This window comes from Thrips palmi, unplaced genomic scaffold (genome assembly GCF_012932325.1).
Source record: "Thrips palmi isolate BJ-2018 unplaced genomic scaffold, TpBJ-2018v1 HiC_scaffold_10, whole genome shotgun sequence".
NCBI classification, from domain to species: Eukaryota; Metazoa; Arthropoda; class Insecta; order Thysanoptera; family Thripidae; genus Thrips; species Thrips palmi.
Genome location: NW_023144621.1, coordinates 21226533 through 21249305, shown reverse-complemented (window position 1 = coordinate 21249305; position 22773 = coordinate 21226533). Strand labels below are relative to the sequence as shown.

The window sequence follows — 22773 nt, the reverse complement described above, 5'->3', positions numbered from 1 at the left end:
GTCTCCGGAAGGGAGTTTACGAAGCGGTACTTGTGAGTCACGCGGAGCGGAGCGCGAACCGCCTCGCGGTGAGGGGCGGGTCCAGGCGGGGTGCCACCGCGCTACACGCAGGCAGCAGCCTCGGTGACCACTGCGCCGCACTGCGCGCAGTGGGTCAGATTCGGAGGACCTGCTTGGCCGCTCTGGAGGCCTCATTGAATGGGCCGCTGCTCGAAGGCAGTACGATACCATCCTGTTGGATTTGAGCTCCACAGAGCGTCAAAATAGCCCGGAGTCGTGTCCGTTTGCCAGATTGGTCTGCTGGTCCACGTATACGTATAGCACTGCAGAAGCCGCCATGGGCTGCCTGGTGCCACTTTGAAAAGTTCCAAGTTTTCTGCATCTTATTTTGTCCCCATTTGAAATTTTTGCCGCGCGACCGTAAAGTTTGCCTGTCTTTGTTTTGGGCATACTTTATGGAGTCCGTTTAATCCGGTGAGGTGTTGCCGGTACTGCCCGCCCCGCCCCGCCCCGGCCTGGCCTCATTTCCAAAAGAGATAAACCCCTGCCGTCGCCGGCCGTGCCCTGCCTCGATGAGGAATAATAAAAGGCACCCCACTCCACTGCCTCACCTCGTATCCACGACAGCCCCCGCCGGCCGCCCCGGCCGCCCCCGCCAACTGGCCAAGTCCGGCGCGACGCGGCGCCGCTCGCGCCTTTAATCCCAGGGAAGTCCGCTGCAGGTTTACGACGAGGACGACGAGGTCGCGGGTCGCCGATGAGCGGGATGCACTCGCGTTGTCACTTGGGCGCGGCGTTGTTTGTCAATACGAGTCCGTCCGCGGCACCTTGGCCGCGCGTCCGCCGCGCGATGGCGGCGCAGAAAATAACCGGGCTGGCGCGGCGCGGGGCGGCGCGGCCGGCGCCACCACTTTACGATTTCCACGCGTCGCCACCACCGAATTTATGCGGAAACGACGGACGAGGCTCGACGACGCCGACGACGGCGATGCGGCGGCCGGGGATGACGCGGCGCGACGCGGCGTGGGCCGGCCCACCGGGCCACCGGGCCGACGAGGACGGCGCGGCCTCGTCGCGGGGCTGCCTGCTGGACTGGCCGACCGACCGCGCGGCCGGCAGGCGTGGCGACGCTCGCCCCGGGTCGACGCCGACGTCGGTGTCGCGCGGTTGGCGCGGTTGGCGCGGTTGGCGCGGTTCGCGAGGTGCGTTCGGGTGGCGGCGCTGGCGACGGGCGACTGGCGCGCCGCGAGACGCGAGCAGCGAGCGGGCGGTGGCGGCGCGTTGCGTTGCGCCTGGCCCGGTCCCAGTCACCCTCACCCTGGCCCGCCTAGACGTCGAGTGCGCCTCGCGCGCCTCGCGCCACGCCGCCGGGCTGCGCCATGGCCGTGCCGACGCGGCGGACGGACGGCGATGGGCGCCGGTAGGGCCTGCTGGGCCTAAGTCACCCTCCCACCGCCCCCACCAGGGCCCCACCCCCACCCCACCCCGCCGCAGGCCCACCCGGGCCCACCCCCGCAGCGCATCCCAGCAGCTGCAGCGGGAATTCAACTGGTGGATGGCGGGGCAAGGGGCACGCGCGCCGAATTAACTGCCAGGACGACTGTTCCTGTTCCGCCCTGCTGGGCCGGGCGGTGCGCTAGCGTGCGCTACAGCCATGCCACACCTGCAGCCTTGGCGCCGCGCCGCCCGGCCGTAGCGTGGCCCAGCGACTCGCAGCACGTCATGGACGTCATGGGCGGCATGGGCGTCGGCGGGGCGGCACTGATGACGCCGTCATGGACACCTCCGCGGCCTTCCAGCAGGGCTAATGAGGAACAGTGCTTGTTTCCCCGCCAGGTTTTCGCGCTGCTGGACAAGCCGTTTGACTCGGCGGCCAAGCTGCCATTGCGTTGCCCGCCCCGGCGGCGTCGCGGCCGTTGCGACGCGCGGATAGCAAAGCAAACCCGGCCGGTATCGTCGATACGTCCACCAATAAATCATTCTGCTGTCTGGAAAGATGGGCGAGGAGCAGGGCTTGGGGGAGGCAGCGCGGCGGCGGGCCGACGGACGGCCACGGCCAGGCCACGGCTGCAGCCCCCGGGGCGCGCAGCGTAGCACAGCCTAGCGCAGCACAGCGTAGCGCACAGAGGCCGGACTTAAAATTCCCGGCGCGCGCCGCGGCGAGGCGGCGAGGCCGTGCGGCCCGTCCGCCGTGCGGGAGAGGCGAGGCGGGCCTAACCAGCAGGACAGAGTGGCGCACGCTAATGGCGAGCAAGGGCGAGCTTCTTAATTATGCTGCAGCAATGTTGGCCGCGAAATCTATGTGGAAAAGGGGAAATCACGCTTACTTCTACTGAAAATAATTTAATATGACCTTAATTTTACACTGCTGTAATATCACAGACGCAAGCAGGAACAAGACCGGCGGAACGGCGGAGTCGAGGTTTAGAAACCTGTAAGGAAAGAAACGAAAACGTTGGTCATTGGGGCAGGGAGCGAGAGAGGGTGCGCACAGAAGACCGCCGGAGGCGCCCAAAATTCTAGACGCGTTTTGAGCTCCAGTGTCGCTAAAGGGGACTACAACGGAACGTGTGACCCCATTATGAATTGCTCTCCGAACGAGGAATCTAGTGGTGGGGTCAAACGCTCGGTTCGAGTCCTCTGTAGCGACTCTGGAGCTCAAAAGGCGTCTCCTGTTTTGACCGCCTGTGTCTGGCCCACTGTGGTTAGCCCAGCTTACTGGTGACGGAGCCCACGGGGTCGGACACTCCGATGCGCACTTCGGCGCCGATGAACAGGTAGGTGAACTCCACGTCCTTGTCCCGGGGCCTGGTCTTGATGGTGGACTTCTGCTTGCCGTCCTCCTGCTTGTACTCGTAGTCGAACTCGAAGGAGCCGTCCTCCAGGTGGGACAGCGTGAAGTAGTTCTTGAGCACCTTGCCCGACGAGTCCGGCCCGAACAGCCTCTGCAAGGCGGAAGCGGAAGCTGCATAAGGGTCTAATCCTTTCCTTTCTTTGCTCGACGGATACTGACTTGGGCTCTCCGTGGAAGGGTTTGGAAGGAGCGGGATTATTTTTGTCAGGGCTGATTGTACAAAGAGGTTGGCTGGAATGAAAAGCCCCCAAAGGGCGCTCTGCGCGTTTCGAAATGGCCTTGAATCCTATTCTTAAGTATGTCGTTTGTGATTCAAATATTCCTGACTGCAGCTCCCAGCAAACCGAAGTGGGTCTCGGCCCAAGCTGGCCGTTTAGGGCAAGCTACCCGGGTGCTTCACCGGCGTGGCTCGGCGGCATGAACAGGAGGCTCTTGGTGAGGGCGAGGGGCTGTGAGGGCCACGGCGCCAGCCACACCTGCCCCGCGCGGCCCGGCGGCATGAACAGGAGGCTCTTGGTGAGGGCGAGGGGCTGCGAGGGCCACGGCGGCAGCCACACCTGCCCCGCGCGGCCCACGCGGCCCACGGCGGCACGCACGCAGACAGGCTGTTGTTCGTGCCTCGATGCGGGCACGTGAGCTTGCACGCCACCCCAGCCAACATGAAGCAAGGCGGTCTGGAGCAGCCTAGCGGCCTAGAGGGCCTGGAAGGGAACGGCCTAGCGGCACACGGCCGTTTGGATAGGCGCGCTGTTTGGCCAACGCGACTCTGTACTCACGGATTTGAACGGCCCGCCGAAGAAGGCCTCGAACACGTCGTCCGGGTTGTAGGAGAGGGGCTCCCGCATCATCCTGCGCGTTGGAAAAAGAGCGAAAAGTGAAATAGAGTTGCCGGTGGAATTTCCGAGAAACGCGCGATAAGGAGGTGGACGTACGGGTGCACGCCCTTGCCGTCGAGCGAGAAGCCCTTGCACAAGGCCATGGTCGAGTCCCTGCAGACGATGGCCAGCAGCTTCTGGATGCCGGGCGCCTCGATGAGCGAAATGTCCACGGACCTGCCCCTCAGGAAGGCGTGCTTCTCCACCAGCACCACGCGGCCTGCAAAGGGTTAAGGGTTCGAGTCCCGCATCATCGGCAAGTCTGATGAGTTCCCGCGGGGAGGCGCCCAGCGCGCTCAGCGGCCGGGAAACCAGCTTTGGTGGCCAACTCGGGTTGAAGGGCGCTCCGTCCGTGGCCCTCAAATGAGATTCGACCCAAACAGACGATTGCGCTTAATTGATTCTCCACGCTGTCTATCGGTCCTGTCACGTGGAGCCGTGCTTGAATCGACATCTGTCGACGAGGAAATCGGTACCCGCGACATATCCGCACCCTGAGAACCACAGTTGAACGTGCTCCACTCGAGTCCCATTCAAAGTTCCATGCGCAGCCCCTACCGGCACTGACGCACGCTGACGCACGCTGACGTGCACTCACGGTACTCGTCGTTGAGGTCCTGGCAGGCGGCGCCCAGCAGCAGCACGAGGAGCAGGGGCAGCGCCCGGAGCGGACGCAGCGGGCGCAGCGCGCGGGAACGGGACTGGGGCATGATGAATGGAGAGGCCGAAGTGGAGCGACTGCTCTGACAGCGATCCCGTTTGTTTGCAGCGACTCGATACGAACACTGGCCGCGGCGGCCGACCTCCCACCCATATATAAAGACTTGGCTTATCGCGAGGTCAAGGTCAGGGCGCGGGGCGCGCCGCCTGGACGACACTGATTATTCGGGGGAAGGGAGCGAATGGGACGTAAAACGGATACGGAGGAGGAGGGCTGACAGTGATTTCCTTTCCCGCGTGCGGTCGGGGGCAGCCAATTTTTTTCCGTTCCCATTTTTTTTGTAGCGTTTTATTTTGCGTGGTTCGACTAACAGCAACAAAGAGGCGCTCCGCCGGCTGATACGGCTCGCGTGAATTCTATTACGGCACATGTAAACAATGCGTAGACGTGGCGGGAATAAATCGGGATTATCTAACCAGGCGCAGCGACAGAGCATGCAGCGCCCTGATGCCACGCCCCGCGCCGCCCCGCCCGGGCCGAATGCATTAGCAGTGCCGGGACGCTGCGACGCTGCGACGCTCTGTGAACCAGCACTGGCCGTCTGGCCGCGCTCCAACGCAATGCCTCTGCTTCGTGTCGTACACACGCCGGCCGTGTGGTGACACCTCGCCTCCATCAGCCGGCCGTTGTCTGCGAGACGCGGGCCTGGCCGTCCTGGCCGTGGCCGTCGCGCCCGTCGCCGTCCTGGCGCACCGAGGCGACACTGAATAAAGAGGCGCCGCCGCGCGCGCGCCAATAGCGATGCGTCTTGGCGCGCCTCGCCTCGCCTCAGAGTAAGTGCCGAGGGCGGTTCGCACCCCGCGCGCCGCGGCACGCCAGCGCCCGCCAGACAGCGCCCAAGTACACGCCGGTGTGTACAGTCTAAGCAAGCGCGACCGCACAGAGTAAACAGATTACCCGTCGGCGTGCTGTCTTTGTTGACGGGGTGCTGTCTCTATTGACGCCCTGCTGTCTCTATTGACGGCGTACTGTTTATGTTGATGGGGTTCTGCCTCAATTGACGGGGTGCTGTCTGTGTTGACGGGATGCTGTCTGTGTTGACGCGGTGCTGTCTGTGTTGACGGGATGCTGTCTGTGTTGACGCGGTGCTGTCTGTGTTGACGGGATGCTGTCTGTGTTGACGGGATGCTGTCTGTGTTGACGCGGTGCTGTCTGTGTTGACGCAGTGCTGTCTGTGTTGACGCGGTGCTATCTCTGTTGCCGAGGTGCTGTCTCTGTTGACGCGGTGCTATCTCTGTTGCCGAGGTGCTGTCTCTGTTGACGCGGTGCTGTCTCTGTTGACGCGGTGCTGTCTCTGTTGACGGCGTGCTGCCCGACGCGCGGCCACCACCGCGGTTTGACATTCGGCGAGAGAGACAGCTGCAGTGGACTGGGGTACTGGGCCAAGGATGGACTGCGCGGGTTACTGGGCCCGTTCCCCTGTCAACAGAGGCATAGGCAACCCAAGTGACTGCAGTGTGTCAGGTGGGGACGCTGTTCTCTGCCGGCTATGCGGTTTTGCAATGGACGTCTGCCACGACGGCTGGCGATAGCGTACGTGTGGGCACGCCGCGCCGCGCCGCGCCTCCAGCCGCCGGGCCAGGGCTATCGTTCTCCAAGTCCGCGGAAGGACGAATGCGACGGCATGCGCGTGGCGGCGCGGCGCGCGGCGTGGCGCGCGGCGTGGTGTCAAGGCTGTGGGCCGCGCGTGTGAGCGCAGCCCCTTAGTGGCGAGCGCAGCGCCGCGGGGCTGCAGGTGAGAGCCGAAAGCCGCGGCTCTCATTGTGACTTATGGCCGTGACGGCCGCTTTGCCGTATTTCAGAGCGCGGCGCCCGATATCCGCGAGCCGCGGACAAACACATACGCTGGCTCGATCTGGTCCGGTTTTTATGTTTCAACTGGAGGGCGGCACAAAGAGCAGAGGCTATGAAAGGCTGATTGGAAACGTTTTACTCGCGGCGAATGATTCTTTTTGGCGTTGACGGCGTCCTTTGTGTGGCTCGGGCGTTGTCGTGATCGCGGCCTAGCTCGTCATATACAGGCGGCTCCCCCCACCGGGAGTATGACGTTGAAGGGGCCGGCCGCCGTGCAGGCCACCTTCTTCATCATCTTGCCGAAGAGGCCTCTGGCGTCGGCGGCCGTGGCCAGGCAGGCCAGCGCGACGGCCAGCAGCAGCAGCAGGCAGCACAGCTTGGACATGGTGGCTGCAAAAGAGTTCCAAATCGAAGTTGGAAATGCGGCTCGAGGCGCGATGATGAAGGGAAGGCACTTACGTGATTTGGCCTGGCGGAGGGAAGACTGACCGCCGGCAGTCTTCGACGCGCCAATTTATACTGCCGGACAATACGTCGTGTCCGAGGGACTGCTTGTCAGGAATGGACTGTCGTGCTGCACGACTTAAATTCACCAAATGCGATCATCAACGCCGCGGACGTCAGTTCCATGTACTTGTTTTCATGTTTGTCAGAATCGTGAATCGTGTCCCTGTCGTTTCGTGGTTCGTTTGCACGTGAATCGAGGCGTGCTTTACTTGGTGGCATCGAATCGAATTTCTGACAGTTCAGTTCAAACACGAGTAGGCCTGAAAGTGGTGGACTTTTTCAGTGGTTTTAGCCCTGAAAAATCGTCAACTCGGAAAATTCACATCGTTTGTTCGTTTTCAAATCAAAGCTGCTCAGATCCGATACGATTTCGAACGACCGATTGACACACCTCCCGCATCCTCCTCCCTCGCCAGTGTCATTGCCACTGGACGACCCTGGGGTGGGGCGGGGTCGGTCGACCGGGTAGAATCCGTACTCTAGACCGCGTCGGGGCCGTCGGGGCTTCCCCCAGACGGCACCGTGGCCGCGGGGCGGGGCCGACGCTCCAGCGCGAAGGCAGCGACGACGGCCAAGAGACGTTGAAACTAAGCGATGAGCATCTGTCAAACGTAGGTTCTGCAACGTATTTTCAGCGCTATATATGTTGTGAATAAGTGCTTGGACATTAATTTTGGTTTTTGCGCATCGTGGTAAGTATTTTTTTGCGGGGTGGTAGGTACTAGATCATTTTTGCTTGCACCATGGTGAGTATTACGTGAAACATTTTTTAGTTCACACCGGTGGGTACTTTAACATTTTCTTGGCTCCACGGTAGGTACTAAAATATACTTGCACCACGCGAGTACTAAAAATATTTTTGCACCACGGTAAGTATGTGCTACGCAAATGAATTTTTGCACCACGGTCTGTAAGTATTCCGTAAAGCACTTTTTGCTCCTCGGTAAAAGTACTAAAAGATGCCTTTGAACCATGTACTCATTTCTTTTTGCTAGAGCTAAGCAGTGTTACGATGTTGCTCGATTACTTCCGAATGGGTGGGCCCGGTTGTTTTTCTTCCAATGAATGTATGGATGAGAGAGGCGCCGAAGGAGAGGAGAAGGGGAGGGGAAGGGGCGCGGAGTGAGAGGTCGGCGGGGCTGGCGATACTCCGCGCCCTGCCGCTACTCCGCGTCGCGGCGCTAGCGGCGATACGCCCCGCCTCGTCGACGCTGCGTGTTGGCCCTCGCGGCGCGGAGTATCCACGAGCGCCAACGGCACTATCGATGTGTCATAACTCGGATGAGGCAAGATTGCCGCCTGGCACCGGTGGCACTGTGTCGCAAGGACCAAGGACCGGTCACTAATCTGCGTGGGTTGGATTTGGAGTGAGTGGGCGGTGCACCGTCGCTGCGGGCTGTGGCTTGCATCTTGGGTGCGTGGACGCCTTTGACAAACGGGGTCGAAGGGTACTGTGGCACTGTGGCAGTGGAGGCTGCATGTTTGTTTGGGCATCGAGGCGGCCGGGCGAACGTCAATGTCCCTGGGCCGTGGGGGGATGCCGCGGGGGCGGGCAGCTGGGGGATGGCGAGAGCCTAGGCGAGAGCGCTGGCCCCACCCCCACGACACCCCTACCGCCCCACCCCCGCCTTGGCGCCCACCCCGCCCTTCGCGTAGCTTGGCGTAGCTTGGCGGGCCTCCGGTCGGACCGGGCCGCGCTATGCGGGCTGCGCGCCGCGCCGGGCGGGGGCCGGGAGGGCCGGGAGCGCCGGCAGGGCATGGCCGGCAGGGGTGGGGGCACCGGGGCCCGGGCTTTGGCCTGGCGTGGCGCAGCGTTGCGCGCCGCGGCCAGTCTCACGCTGAGATCGTCTCGTGCCGCGGCGCCGCGGCTTGGCGTCGTCGAGCTCGGCGTGGAGCGCACTGCGCGGCCCGCAGCGCCGTCGGTGCGTGTCCGGTGCATGCTGCCAGCATGGCGGAGCAGGGAGGGGACATGACGCCGGTGGCCGCCAAGACTCCGGACGAGGAGTCGCCGCCGTCGGCGTCCTCGGAGGCCTCGGGGAACGCCGTGGCCCTGCGGCACGCGCAGTGGGCCGAGCTGCTGGCCGGCGTGAGCGGCTCGCGGCACGATCAGCTGTTCGGCGCCATCTCGCCCCCGCCCGACGCCGGCGCCCTGGGCGCCCTGGGCCCCGCCCCCTCGTCCGCCGCGGACGTGCTGCAGGGCGCGCGCCGCTGCGGCCGCCGGTTCATGCGCGTGTTCAGTGACAACCTGCACAACTGCTACGTGGACCTGCTCGACTCGAAGCATATGATGGAGTTCAGGGCGCGCGCCCTCAAGCGCCGCATCTGCCGCGGCACCAGGAAGGAGCCCACCAACGAGTTGTACCGCAGCAACAGCTTCAAGTTCGAGCGCTTCGAGCGCAAGGACGACGACAAACAGGTAGGCGCTCACACCTGTGGTTGCCGCGACCGACGTCGTGTAGATGGCGATCGAGATCCCCATGGCCTAGGCCGCCCGAACCGCCCAATGGGCAGGCCGGCCAGGTCGGTGGCCACCACGCCGGCCCTGCGTGATCGCGGCGGGCACGCCCCCTTGGCGTGCTACCGTTTGACGCTCGCCCGGCTCGCCCGGCCCCACTGGTCTTCGGTAATTAGGAGTGCTCGGCCCAATGGAACCATGTTGCTGTCATAAGTGGGGCGGTGCCAGGCGGTGCGGTGGGTGGCCGCGGCCCGGACTGGGCTAGACCGCCCTGCCACCGCGGCTCGCACCGCAAGGATCCCCAGATTCGGCCTTTCTTGTCTTCTGGAGAAGGTGCCCTGGCGTCCTGCAGTCCAAGACCCCCCTGTGGACCTCGCCTTGCTCCGCGGCGGGCGCCGCAACGCTCCGCAACGCTCCGCAACGCGATGACTGCGTGTAATATTGATCCGCGATATTGTAGGGCGCCGGGGATGAGCTGAGGATGAGGCTGCGCGGCGCAACGACCTGGGCAACGCGCGGCGGGCGGGGCAGGCCGGGCGGGGCAGGCCCAGTAGGCCGGCATGCTCTCAGCGCCGCGTCGCCGCGGTGCATCATTGATGGGGCGTGAATATTAACCCGTGCGCCGCCAGCTTCGTGTCCACGACGGCGACGCGGAGGACGCGGAGAAAGTGGCGGCTGTTTGGCAGGCGGTGTGGTATGGTTGCAGACGGCGACAATGGCTTCGAAAGTGACTCAAACGCGGTCCGTCCGTCTGCCCGTCCGTGTTTGCGCCGCGCTTTGTCTTTCGGTAGCGCTGGCTGCTTTGGCAGGCTCGACTTTCGACTTTCTGGCGCGGCGGCGGGCGCATCCGGCCCGGCGGCTCGCTCTTCGCTCCCGGGTCATGGCCGCGACCGGCCAAATAATGCGCTCGCTCCGTTTCGACAACAACCTGCTCGCCAGGCAGCCCAGGCCTCGGCCCAGGCCGCCCCGGCAGCGCGTGTGGCCGCGACACGGTGTCCGGCCGTACGAAGAGAGTCGCTTTGATATCCCCGTTGGTGCGTGGGCAGACAGCAATCTACGTACTGCGCACACTAACAAACGTACATACACGCGCGTGTGCACACACACACACACACACACACACACACACACACACACACTCGAATTGCCAGCTGCCCGCTCGGCCATGCGGACACAAACACACAGCATCTCGGTCAGGCCCGCCGCGCCGCCACGCGAGCGCGCGCTCCGGCCGGCTCTACATACTTTGCGGTTTTGTTCCTGGATAGCGGAGCCAAGAGACCCTGGCATTGATTTGTGCAGCGCCGCGCAATTGTTGTGTTGTTGAAGGAGAAACCGTGTGTGCATTCGAAATCAAATTTGAAATTCGAATCGAATTTGAAATTCGAAATCCAAAACGAACTTGGCGTGTAGTCTTTTTCCCGAAGCGATAGGGAGCGGGCGCGTGCCTGGTGCGTGCGCGGGGGATCTCCCTCCTCCCCCTGTCGGATTTTGCAGCGCTGTGCAAACTTTAACGCAATTTGGTCGTGACATAATTATGGGGGCAGATCCGCGTGAAGGGCTGGGCCCGGCTGGGCCCGGCTGGGCCATGCGGGGGCGGGGTTTGTGCGGCGTCGGCGCTCTCGTCTGGCTTCCCTCCTCTCCGCGCCACCTCACCTACTGACCCTGCTATGTTAATGTGCGTGCGCATTGTGCGCAAGCCGAGGCACAAGCCGCCCGCGCTGGAATGCGGGCTTTTGCTCCGTTTTGCGCGCTGTGCGGCGCTGTGCGGCGCCGCAAAAATAATATGTGGCCGATGCGGGGGACCCACATTCAGCTGCAGCCGTCGAGTAACTTGTCGGATTTCCCGCCGGCGTGTTGTTCTTTTCTCTTCCCCTTTGCAAGCCCGTGTCGTGCTTTGTGCGGTCGTTTGCCGTCCGTGATTTGCCCTGTTTTCGACTCGATGACACGGCGGCCCAGACTGGCGCAGCGTCGCGCAGCGCGCGCAGCGCAGCGCGGTCCCTGGTGCATGGTGGTCCACAGGTGGGTCGTAAGGACGTCGACGGCCCCCTCCCCCCGCCGCCTCCCGCCCCTCCGGAGTCACTCAGGTGCACCGAGTCGCATAGTAATTGCGCTTCTTTCCGTACTCAAGGATTGCATGTAGGTGGAAGTCTGGTGCTCAGGACTGGCTGTTCGCTGCTTCTCTCTGGATGAGGTAACTCGGCGCTGCGCCGCACAGGGGTCGCTGCGGCTCTGCTCTCCTTCTGGTTCGCCTAGGTTCGGCCCCTCTTTCTCTTTTCCTTGGCTGGTTCCGGCGGGACAGTAGTGGTCGATTTATCGCGCCGGCTTGTGCCACCTGGGGACCGGCAGGACCTGAGAGCGTGTTTAGAATCTGTCGTGAGAGCGGCACCGGGCCCGACCGGGCCGGCACCAGGGCGGCTGCCTTTAACGATCACTCCCCTGGCGACGCCACGGCGACGCCACGGCGACGTCCTCCACGCCCGGCCCGCTTGTCTTTATGATCGCCGTGTGACTGCCGGGGTCCCGGAGGCTCCTGGAGGAGGCCCTGAGCAACAGCAGGGCCTGCTTCACCTCGCCCAAGCGCCATCTTTCTGCCCTAAAGCCAGCCCGGCTGTCATGACAACACCTGAGCCCCGGTGGCTTCTTACCACCAGGCGCACCCAGCGTACTCACAAAAAGAAAAGTACGCAAACACACACACACACAGACACACACACACACACTCACACACCATCCCCTCTGTAAACTTTTGATCCCATGTGCCCGCGGGTCGTTGCGCGTCCTCCGGCAAACAGAAGTCCCATATTCCTTTCTTTTTGTTGTCATTCTCTTCGCGCTCGTCCTCTCCGCTTCCGCCCTTCCCTCCGCCGTTCGCGGTTCCTCCTCCCCTTTTGGTCGATGCGCCACGCCCTTGCCAGGTGCAGCCTGCAGCCTCACGGCGCGGCCGGGCCGGGCTGGGCCGGGCGAGGGTGGCGCAGGAACTGGGGCAAGGGCCTGTAACACTCGGTTACTGCACGTCTGTCCGTCCGTCCGCCCGCCCGATCCAGTCCTGGCCGCGGGATCGGGTGCCGAGTGCCGAGTCTTGCTCGCCGCGTTGTTGGCGTGCGAAGGGCCGGGGGCCGTGTCGTCTGCGGGGACCCGTAGCTCATCATTCCGGCTCCCCGGCGCCGAGTAGCCGAGGAAGCCGCCACGACCCTTCCTTGGCCCGCCCCTGGCCCGCCCCTGGCCCGCCCCGACTGTGCAGTGTGTTGCGCCACTGTGCTCCGCTCCCGAAGCACTGCCGTTGCTTTCTTCCCATCGCCGCGTCTCGCGCGTCGCGCCGTGTCGCACGCATCCGCCGAGACGTATGCGCTAGCTCGTGGTGACATTATCCTTGTGCGAGCGTGTCTCGCGTGGGAGCGGCCGGGGGAAAGGCCAGGAGGAGGAGGAATATGATAGTCCATTTTGCTCAACAAGTGATGTACGCGCGACGACAATAGAGTGGTACGAGGCGGCGGCGGTGCGACCGCGTGCACCTTGACGGTGGTGGAAACATTTCATTTTCACGCGCGAAAAGACGACACCCTGTCACGCCAGCCAGCTCCTCGGAGCCCCACCGGGCCCCCTTGGCCCGAGGCGGCCCCTCTGCGCGGTCCTTTAGCCGGCCATCCGTCGTGGCTACGGCCTGATACCATTTTTTATGGCGGGGCAGAAGGAACGCGGCCACCAATTTATCGGCTAAACCTGGTGCGCTCTACGGCCCTCGGCTGCCTCGGCCCCAAAGAGTCTCCGCCGGGTCTTTTTCCGGACCACGGCCACCTATCCGCCTCCCCGCCCAGCTTCATCCCCTTCTCTGTGCCCAGCGCCACGACGATTTGCCTGTGCACCGCATCATTGCTGGTCGGCCGCGCTGGCCGCGCCAGGGCAAAGTAGGCAACCCACTGACTCATTCACTTGAGCGCTCTGAGTCACAGCGGAGGTGGCCGGTCGCTGGAAAGGGAGGGGAGAGGAGTTGATGAGCTGCCGCCGAGAAGACGTGCCCGGACAGCGGCTCGTCGACGAACGAGCCTTTTTCGGAGTAAATATGAGAAATTGCCGCGCCACGCTATCTCGTCCGATTGCAAACAAACGTCGACGACAGGCGAGACGCGTGTCGCTGATGGGCGCGCTGCAAAGCCCCGCAACAATGCAGCGCCGCGGCGGGCTGGAGGCACTGAAGGGCGCTCTTCGATGCAGTGTGATTGATGCCATGGGGATCCGTATGACGGGTCCGGATGGCATGGCTCGGGCATGGCTCGGCATGCCGCTTCCCTTCCGGGCCTTCCGGGCCGCGGGGGCGATGAACTGTGTTGTGCAGGCCAGCCAGCCAGCGCCACTGCCCGGAGTGCCCCCCACCACCTTTCCCCGGCCTCTCCCGAGTCTCGAATGATTTCGGCGCGACCCGCTTCTGCTCTGATGGAACACAACATTTCATACACACGTCTCGCTTCTCATTTCTTTTGATGTCACATTTTTGAGGGAACACCCACCCCACCCAACAACCAGGGCGGCCGCACTGCCATGCAATATTACGTTTTTTCTGGTTACATTCTACCCCTTTCTCTCTTTTTAGGGGTTCCGACGAAGGAGGACCCCTATTGCCCGGGGCCGCTCAGAATTCTTCTTCTACGGACCCCCCAGGATGGACATTTCGCTCCCGCCATATTAATCCTTTTCATAATACAATAAAAAGTCCAGAAAATCTAAAAAATTTATCGTGGAAATTTTCCGTAAACGACTAAAACATAAATTTGCAACAATCAAGCACCCTTATCCGTTCACATTTTCCAGAAACGTTTCGAAGAAAAAATGTGCCACTCCTCCAAAACTTAACTTCCTGCCTCATCAAAGTGACAAAAACTAATCACTGTTCTAAGAAAATGATAAAAACATGAAGAAAAATTCTCGATGAAAACGTCCCACTGCCATTATACCAACTGTCAAAATTTAAAGTCCATGATAAAAAGAAATTAAAACGCCGTAAAATTCACAAATGCCAATGTTCACTCATTGTACTGTACACTGATAAAACATTTACACATAATTCAAATCTGTCATTAGTAAAAACTTCACAGCAGAAAAGACAGAATAAATAGATTTTCCGCAGTTGGCAACAATTTTCTCGGCGTCTGCGCCCTTTCGAAAATCGCGAGGCTGAAAAAACGAGTAGTCGCGCATTGAAACTGCCCCTCCATTGTTGCTGAGGTTGGATTGTTTGGCTTGCTTTTAAAGGCTGTGGTTCTCGTCTCATGTTTTCCTCAATTCTATAACCAGCACGACGGTTGGTTTGACAAACTTTTTAAACTCGGGAGGGGTGCTTTCGGAACGCGGATGACTTTCGGTTGACGAACATGAGCGAGCACTGTAAATCGCGAGATCGCGAGATGGACTGAGATGGTCATTGTGTTAACTGAATCACTTTTGGGAATGTAAAAATATCGGTAGGATTCAAAGTTACGTAAATAACGGTAAAATTATCGTAATTAACGTTTAAATGACAGATTTCAAAATGATTTCCACAACCGGAACACCGTGCAATGCGTAAGCATTGGAATTTTTTTTTCTGAGCATAGGTGCACGCGCCCCACACCGAGGAGATGAGACCGCCAACAGGAAACTTAGTTGGTCTAATAAAAAGTTGGTGACGGCGGGCAACGGGCGCGCCTGAGTACCACAAGGCACGCGGGTCTGCGTCCGAGGCGGCGGGTCTGCATCGTTGCGGTGGCGGGGCGGGGCGGGGCGCCGCGGCGAGGTGCTAATGGCCGCCGGCCTCGTTAATAATGGAACGCACCGTCACTGCGACCTCGCTGAAAAAATACCAATAAGGCCCTACAGTGAGTGCTCTCCCAGTGTGTCTGCTGCGGAACCTACTCATGTTTTTGTTTGCTACCGTTGTTTGCCACCTAGTTCGGCCGGCGAAATGATGACGCTGGGATTTTTGCAACGTGGATCGCCCGAAAGGCTTTCGTTCCTTTTGGTCCATTCACTGGGCCATCACGTCGCGGAGGAAACACTGTCGGTGCCATTTGCCGCCTGCCCCGATGGGCCCCGCTTCGCCCCGCTCGGCCTTATAAGGGCGCCGGCCTTGCATCTCAAGGCGGGGCGTGGCGAGAACCTGCTCGGCTTGATCCGGCCGGGATCACCGATCACTCGGTGCCTCTGCCCGCTGTCCGCGCGGTCCCCAACGCGGTCTCTGTCGCTCCCGGGCGGCGTGCGAGCGAGAAAACCGGCAGAACGCACCCAGCCGTACGCAGGCCGCTCGGCCCTGCGCGCGCCACCTTGCTATATTTATCCTTTAACACTGTTCCAGTCTATGGTGAAATATTTTTCCGCGGGTTCCGCGCACTCCCCGTGTTTTTCTCGACTAACGACCGCCTTTTTAGAAGATTATTTACAGCCGTGTGAGTCAGATGCAAAACGGTAATTACTGGGTATCGACTTTCCATGTCAAAACAGGCCGACAACATTGTAACGACGGCATAAATTCCGCCGGCCCTTGGAGTTGAACCTGGGCCCTCCCACTCGTGGAGCAAGCGCGCTGTCCCCTGCGCCATCCGTTCGGCGACTTTGACGAGTCGGCGTTCACGCCGCGGTGCGTATTCGCCGTAATTAGAGGCGCTGCAGTGCCAGCGGGGCTTCGCCTGCTTCGGTTGGGACATTGGTCCCCCTCCTCATTTGCATACCGGGCGCGGTGCCCCCCGCTGCCCCCCGCGGGGCTCCCGCAGGACAACAACTTGGAGCAACGCGAAGCAACGCGGACCAACGCGAAGCCAGCCACGCGTGGCCACCGACTGCACGCGGACGGTCCACTGCGAAAAAGGAGGACGGCCGGCGAATCCCGGGGGGATTGTGTCGGAATGCAAGGTGACTGGCTGAAACGGCTGCGCCTTTTGAAGCGATTGGGCCGGCCGCTCCAAATATGACAAGGACGACGCCAATGCCGACCGGTGACTTCCCCTGCGGGGCCTGCGGGCGGTGCCCGTGCTTTTGTGCGCTCGAGACCATAAGTCATAGTGCCTGTCTGCATTGGCCACCGACAGTGCTAAGGCCGCCCGGAGCGGCCGGCGCAGCCCGGCGCAGCGCGGATTGTTTTAAAAGTCCCTCGACCTGAATCGGCGACGGACGGACAAGGCAGACGAGGCCCTTCCGTCCTTTGGGGCGGCCAGCCCTTTGCAGCGAGGCGGTCAACAGGGCGCCCTTCCTGCAGCCTGTCCCGTTTGGTGGTCGGCTGCACTGGAAAAGGGGTCCACCGGAGGGTCCGAGGTGCCCAGGACAATCTATAGGGCGGTAATGAGCGCTGCAAGGCCGTAACGAGCGGGCCGCGTTTGCAGACCGAAGGGGGAGGGGAGAGCGGGCGACAGATTCGCCGCGGCTGACCTCCGGGCTGCGGGCCTGCCCAGGGCCTGCCGAGGGCCTGCGGGGTCATCCCTATGAATGAGGGGACACGGCACGGCGGAGAGTGAAAGCCAGCGCAGGCTGGCGCAGCCTGGCCGTGCTCCTCCGTGGGCCATTTGAGGCGGTACGGCTGCCGGCTCGTCTCGGCTCGGCCCCCGCTCCGCGCCGCGCCCGGCCTCTGCTCGGCTCAATCTCGTCTCTATTCAGATCGCTATCGCCGTAGTTGGTCCCGTGCATGGGTGCAGCCGCAGACAGACGTAATTCCAATCCGAAAATGAAGTCCGCTCTCCTCGTTGCGACGAGGACGCGGCGCCCTTTCCCAAACGCGGCCCCCACCAGTGGGCCACCACGCACACCGCGTGACGGCGAGCACGGCGTCGTCCGGAGCGGCCTGTCTCCGGCTGCAGTCTGAATGCAGAAAACAAACTCGCCTGCGCCATGCTCTCACGCTGAAGCTGAAAAGTTTAGCGCAACAAGCGGCGGTAGTGGCGCTGGCCTGGCGGACAGCAGCGGGATTTATGGGGACCATTCATTGGCTAGTCTTGATTTGTCCGGACCAATTAAACGGTGCCCTGGCCCGCACTCTTTTCCGGCGGAACAAGCCCTCCTGTAATGGCGACCGGCCCGGCGCCTGCCGCGTCATTTGTCCGACTAACGAAGCCACGTGTCGCCCAGGCCGCAGCGCGGCCAAGGCTCCAGTCGCGACCTTTGGAAATCGGGAAATGCATTGGGTCTTGGTAGTTGCAGAGTCCGGGCTCTTGTTATTTCTTACGGGCCCTCAATGCGATCACCGTGAGACAGGCATGACGTGCAGAGTCGGTGGGTCCACGTGTTACGCGCGGCTCGGCGGGGCCCCATCATCCAGTTCGCTGCATTGAAAACTATTTGGCGCGGCTGACCTGGTTTCAGCGCCACCCCCAGGCAGCCCCAGGCAGGCAGCCTCCCTGGGGACCGCCGGGTGCTGCGCTGTGCTTCGGACGGGGCAGGCAGCCAGTGCAGCGGCTCGGCGCGGGAACCGACCCGGGAACTCGCTTCAGTTTCCAAATTGCTGCGCCACAAACGCCCCGAATTCCGCGCCGCCTTTTACATTCGTTAATTACCCCGCCTACTTTACACCTGCATGACACCGCCCGTCCCCAGTCGGGCCCGCTGCCATCCGAGGCGCCCGCGAGAAGAAATTTTGACTCCTCATTATGCAGATAAGATCCTGGCTAGGCGCTGCGCGGTGCTGCGTGGTGGCGGGGCGCTGGCGGGGCGCTGGCGGACTCGGCGTGTCCCACGGAAGGCGCCCAATGGCCTCAGACGTACAAAGTAGCCGGGATCGGCGCGCCGTGCAGTGTGTTTGCAAGCGGGCAGGTGGCTCATCTGGTTGTAAATCAACGCGGCTCGCGACGCCGACTTCGCTGGCAGAGTGATTGTATTATTCGCCTAGCATGAATTACGAAGGCTGTGCACTGCGCCCAGGCTGGCGCGGGCGAGCTGCCGCGTTTTTAGCTGCGCCATTTCGTATTATTCCCGCCCATTTTCCAGTTGCGATTCTGGCGCGCACTTCTTCATTTATTCATGGTGCTTTTGTTTTGGCATAATGAGGCGCTTTTCGTTTCGGGGTCGCGGCCGCGCCCACTGCGCGCTCCCACGTACGTCACGAAGACATCATAATGATGTAGCGTTTTGTCATCGAGCCCTGCCGAACGGACGCGGCTTTTTTCTTTCCTTGTCCGTTGCGTCGTCGAAATCCATCATGCCGGCCTGCCGCGGCCTGCCGGGGCCTGCCGGGGCCTGCCGGGGCCTGCCGGGCAGGGCTGCCGGCCGCTGTCCTGGGCCGCGCGCCCACGCGCCGCTCTCTTCGCCTTATGGGGGACCTCGCCGGGCTGCCGGCCGTTTAATTAAGCGATCGTCATCGAATGTCCCAAACCACCTTGGCGGACCGAGGCCCGGTGGCGGGGTGCCTGCCCGGTGCCAGGGCGCCCCGGCCGGCGGTCGTTTTCGTGACTAACGATTCGCGTGTCGGCCCTTGCCGAACACCCGATGCTCAACACCTCGAGAACACATGTCCTGACAGCTGTGTCGCAAGCAGTGGGCTCCGCGGCGCTCTGCGGCGCCTTCTCCCGTGTGTCGCGGCGCGCTTCCCGCGGCCACCATTTAGCGGCTTCTCGCGGCGTTTAGGCCCCCTGAGGGCGTAGAGGCGCCTAGAGGCCTGGAGGTGCCGGGGCGTGCTACCCGTTAGTGTAATTGTCCCTTATTATGTCAATGTGTCCGCCACCTGCCCCCGCGCTCCCACCCAGCAGCGCCCAGCAGGCATTGTTTAATAAACTGATGTAGATGACTGCCGGATAAGGCCGTTGGGATGATCGCCAGCGCCGCCGGCCCGTGGGCGTCTGGGCGCTCGGCCGTGTGGCTCAGCTCGCCGCTTCAAATTTCCACCCTCCTCGTCGGGATAGGAAAAGCGTCTTCTCCGCTCCGTTTTCATAGCTTTGTATCGCCATATCCAGTGGGAACTAATTTCCGGCGGCACGAGCCCTGGGAAAGAGGAAAAATGCAAAGCAAACCTCCCGCACCTCGGTTATTTAATTTCCCCTCATAGAGCTTTACTGCTGGCACCGCGAACGAGGAGGGAACCGTTTCTATCTTTAGTAGCGCGTTTTATGTAATTGCAACACGGCTATTGTGCGCAGTTTTCGCTTCGTTCAGGAGCCTTTTGCTGAAGCCCAAGCATGAGTGGAGCCAGGCACTTGGGATTCGGGTCGGCCGTAAGGAAGGAAGGCTCCCAAGATTGGTGTGTACGCGACGCAACCTCAGCACGGCGCAGGTGGGAGTCAAGCTGTCCAGCTGCCACTGCTTTCCACCTGTCCAGTGTTTTTTGTGTGGGTCCCACAGCTGTGGCTGTGTACCGCGTCCAGTCGCTCGGCCACATCGCTTTGACTCCAGCTGGCCTGGGGTCGGGAAGGGTCGGGCGGCTGGCTGGTCCCCTGTTGTTTCCGTCCTTCCTGCTTCGGACTCTCCGCGACCGTCCCCTGCCCCCCCCCCTTCCTCGTTTTCCCTGCTGTCCACCTCTCCGCGTAATCTCTGCGTTCGGTGTCTACGAACAAAGTTTGGCGAGAGGACTTACGACGCGTCTCGGAGTGGAGTGGATAGTTGCACTAGTGGGAGGATGCCACACACACACACATGCGGATACACTCCCCTAGTTAAGCCTGGCAACCGCGTGGGAGGCGCGGAGGGCGTGGCTACCCGGCGCGCGGCTGCCGGTGGTTGTGGCTTTATCTCTGCGCGACTAATTTGGAGCGTGGCCACGGTGCTTTGGGCCCCGGTAAAGTCACCATTTGGCGGATAGGTTTGTGTGTGCGTGCTTCGTGTGCATCTGTGCGTGTGTGTGACAATGCCGCGCGCGAGTTGGTGTGCGTGCGCGCCTGATGGGCCCCGTGCGACGAGAGAGAGGGACTGAGAGAGAAAGGCAATGAAGTTAGAGAGAATAGATGAGCTGATGAGGTTCCCCCGCCCTGCACAGCTGCGTACTAAATGGCGAATACACTTTGGCCGATTATCCCCCTTCAGTCCGGCCCGGGGCCCCGACCCCTCGGCCACATCCGGTCCTGCAGGGCCCCCTTCCCTGCACTGCCCTCTCGACAGCTCGCCCGCCCCTCCCCTACTCTCCCCTCGCCTTTTGGAAAATTTCAATTCAGCCTTTTCGGAACCGACATCGCGCGGCGGTATTGTGTGTATGCATGTGTGTGTTAGAGTGAACAGAGTGCGCGCGAGCCGTGGTGTAGCCCTGAGTGTGTGTGTGTGTGTGTGTGTGCATTCCAGAGCAGCTGCGCCCGTTTCCCCGCCACTCCAGCATGGCACTCATTGTTACCCTATAATCGATTGGCGCTGTTGCGGCAACCCGCACCAACTTCCTTCCTCCCCGCTGTTCTTCTTGTTCGCGGCGAAAAAGCGCGCGGCGGCGGTCCTCGCCGGTCCTTGCCACGTCCTTGCCACGCCCCGAATTGCCCGGGCTTACGTATGGGGCCGCCGCGCCGAGGGTACGACGGCGCCGTTGGCACGAGCAAAAAGCGAGCGCTTTAAACGTGCCCCGGAGGCGCCGGGCCGCACCGCGCCGCTCCACACGCCGTCGCCGGGCAGGTGGTACTTGTGCTGCAGTGCCGCGTAGTATTATCATTTTGAGCGCCGGGTTTGAATGCAAACTCCGTTTTCTTTTTTTCCCTGCGGGTCACGTTTCTGTGTGGGATCGAATGAGTGGCTGGCACGAGCCTGGCGGCGGCGGCGGCACGGCGCGGCGCGGGGCCTTTGAGAGTCCTTCCTTGCGGTCGCGTGGCCGTGGCCGGGCCGTGCCGTGCCGCGGCCGGCCTCAGCGAGGGACGCGGAGAGAGAGGCGGCGCGGCCGGCCGGGCTTCTCACGCAGGTGCAGCTGCAGTGGTGCGCTCGGCCCTCGGCCCAGCCCGGCGACTTGGCGCCCAAATCGGAGGAGAAAACGCGAGGCGCCTCGTCGCGCGCGTCGTCCCGCCGGCATACCGATGAAGGGGCGCCATCGGAAGTGGAGTGCTGCGCTGCGGACGTGACGCGGCCACGCGGCGTGACGGAGTGTCACACAGTGTCACACGGCCGGCACTTACCCAGGGCGTGTCGAGGATACGCAGCCGCCATTTGCATGTCTTGGCAGTGGCAGCCGCGCTGCCCGAGGCGGGGGTGCCCGGCGGGTAGGCAATACTCCGCCATGCAAGACATCCGTGTTCGGCGGTGCTGCCTACCTCCCATTACCATTAAGGGCTAGACCACACATGATCGTACGCCATTTCAGGCCCAACACAAGCTCACCTGCACTGCTTTGTCCCGGCGGGGAAGAGCCTCAAGCGACTTCAAGCCCCTCGCAGTGCCTACCTCCCAGGCGGCGGCCCTGCGCAGTGGCCAGCCTTGAGAAGGTCGCGTTGTTGGGACCGGCGCTGCGCTCCGCTGCGTTCCGCTCGGGTCGTTCGCAGACGCATCGCGACGCTCGTGTGGGAACGCCCCGGCCGCCAGGACGGCCCCCGGAATGCGCGTCTCTGCACGCTCCGCTGCTCTGCCGCACGACGGGCACGGGGTCGTGAAATTGAAACACTAGGCCGAATTATCGACCGGAGTGACGTGTTGCATTTCGGTCGCACTCTCAGCCTGTTTACTGACAGGTTGACGAACACTATATTGTGTTGTTCATCATATGACATTGACAATATGTTGTTTTTTAAACTTCATTAAATGTGATTTTAAATAAGAATGTGCATACACTGAATAAAGCTTTGTGGTACTTAAAGAACATAAGTTTCCTGGTTTATTAGCATAAATTACTTGCAATTATTGCGATACGCAAGAGAAGCCAATAGCGAGGCTGCGCGACTAGACCGAATCGGCGACCCTGTTCGAGTGACATGCCGCGCCGGGCTCCGCTTCCGCGACTTTACGACGGGCAGCCACCGTTGACGCGATGCCAAGACCGTGACAAAGCCGTCGCCCGGCCGCGCTCCGGCCAGACACGAACCTCAAAAGAAGCGTCTATACGACTTCCATTTGCCGTTTTCATAATACGGACCGAATCGGCGTTACCCTTGACTCCGTAACCCTTTGAGGTGGGCGTCGTTGGGTTGCCACACGCAGCGCGGTGGCACGACGCTCGAGGGTCGCGCGGGACGCGTACGGCACCGCGGTAAAAGTCCGCTATTAAACGCAACATTCCCCGGCGCCCACTCGGCGGGCCGCGGCGCCCCGGCGCGTTCTCACACACACCGGCGACGCGGCGACAGGATGAAGCTCCCTTCCTTCTGTGTCGGCCGTCGGCTCGCGCCCACACGCCCGGTCCCACCGGTGATGATGGCGTGTCACTGATACCGGCCGCATTTTCGGATTGGAACACTAATTTACGGGTCGCAGTTACATATGAACGTTTCATCATGAGCGCGATGACCTGCTGGCCGCGTGTTGGTGTGCGCGCGCTTGCGGAGGTGTGATAAGCCATTTTGTTAATTTATGGACAACGCGGGAATGGCGCTGGGTTTGTGGGAAACACGAGGATTAATAAAGTGTCGCGCGGTTTGCGGCGTGCTTGGTACCGTAGAACGGGGTAATATGAGACATGAAGGAAAATCGAGACAAAGCGCACTTTTTTCGGTTTTTGTCGTGT

The 22773-nt window shown here is 61.8% G+C and overlaps 2 protein-coding genes and 1 long non-coding RNA gene across 4 annotated transcripts in view; 1 reads left to right on the top strand and 2 right to left on the bottom strand.

Annotated features, from left to right (window-relative positions):
• Nucleotides 1-2327: 2327 nt before the first annotated feature.
• Nucleotides 2328-4975, bottom strand: LOC117652819. Of its 2 annotated transcripts, XM_034397969.1 has the most exons (5): nucleotides 4328-4933; nucleotides 3787-3949; nucleotides 3631-3703; nucleotides 2720-2945; nucleotides 2328-2432 (listed from the first exon to the last, which is right to left on the bottom strand). In XM_034397969.1, exons 1-5 carry the CDS (start codon nucleotides 4437-4439, stop codon nucleotides 2425-2427), a joined length of 582 nt encoding a protein of 193 aa, XP_034253860.1. In that variant the 5' UTR covers nucleotides 4440-4933; the 3' UTR covers nucleotides 2328-2424. The 2 variants fall into 2 exon arrangements, with proteins under 2 accessions (XP_034253860.1, XP_034253849.1); XM_034397958.1 differs by lacking the exon at nucleotides 2328-2432 and having other exon boundaries at nucleotides 2691-2945; nucleotides 4328-4975.
• Nucleotides 4976-6300: 1325 nt separating this feature from the next.
• Nucleotides 6301-6833, bottom strand: LOC117652842. Its single transcript, XR_004588187.1, has 2 exons — nucleotides 6704-6833; nucleotides 6301-6634 (listed from the first exon to the last, which is right to left on the bottom strand). It is a non-coding gene; the product is annotated as an uncharacterized LOC117652842 (long non-coding RNA).
• A 1866-nt stretch (nucleotides 6834-8699) lies between these two features.
• Nucleotides 8700-22773, top strand: part of LOC117645920 (AT-rich interactive domain-containing protein 1B-like) — a 93574-nt gene continuing 79500 nt past the window's right edge. Inside the window, exons 1-2 of the mRNA XM_034386480.1 lie at nucleotides 8700-8815; nucleotides 8930-9167. Of these exons, the coding sequence (XP_034242371.1) occupies nucleotides 8700-8815; nucleotides 8930-9167 (354 nt within the window). The remainder of the gene's footprint in view (nucleotides 8816-8929; nucleotides 9168-22773) is intronic.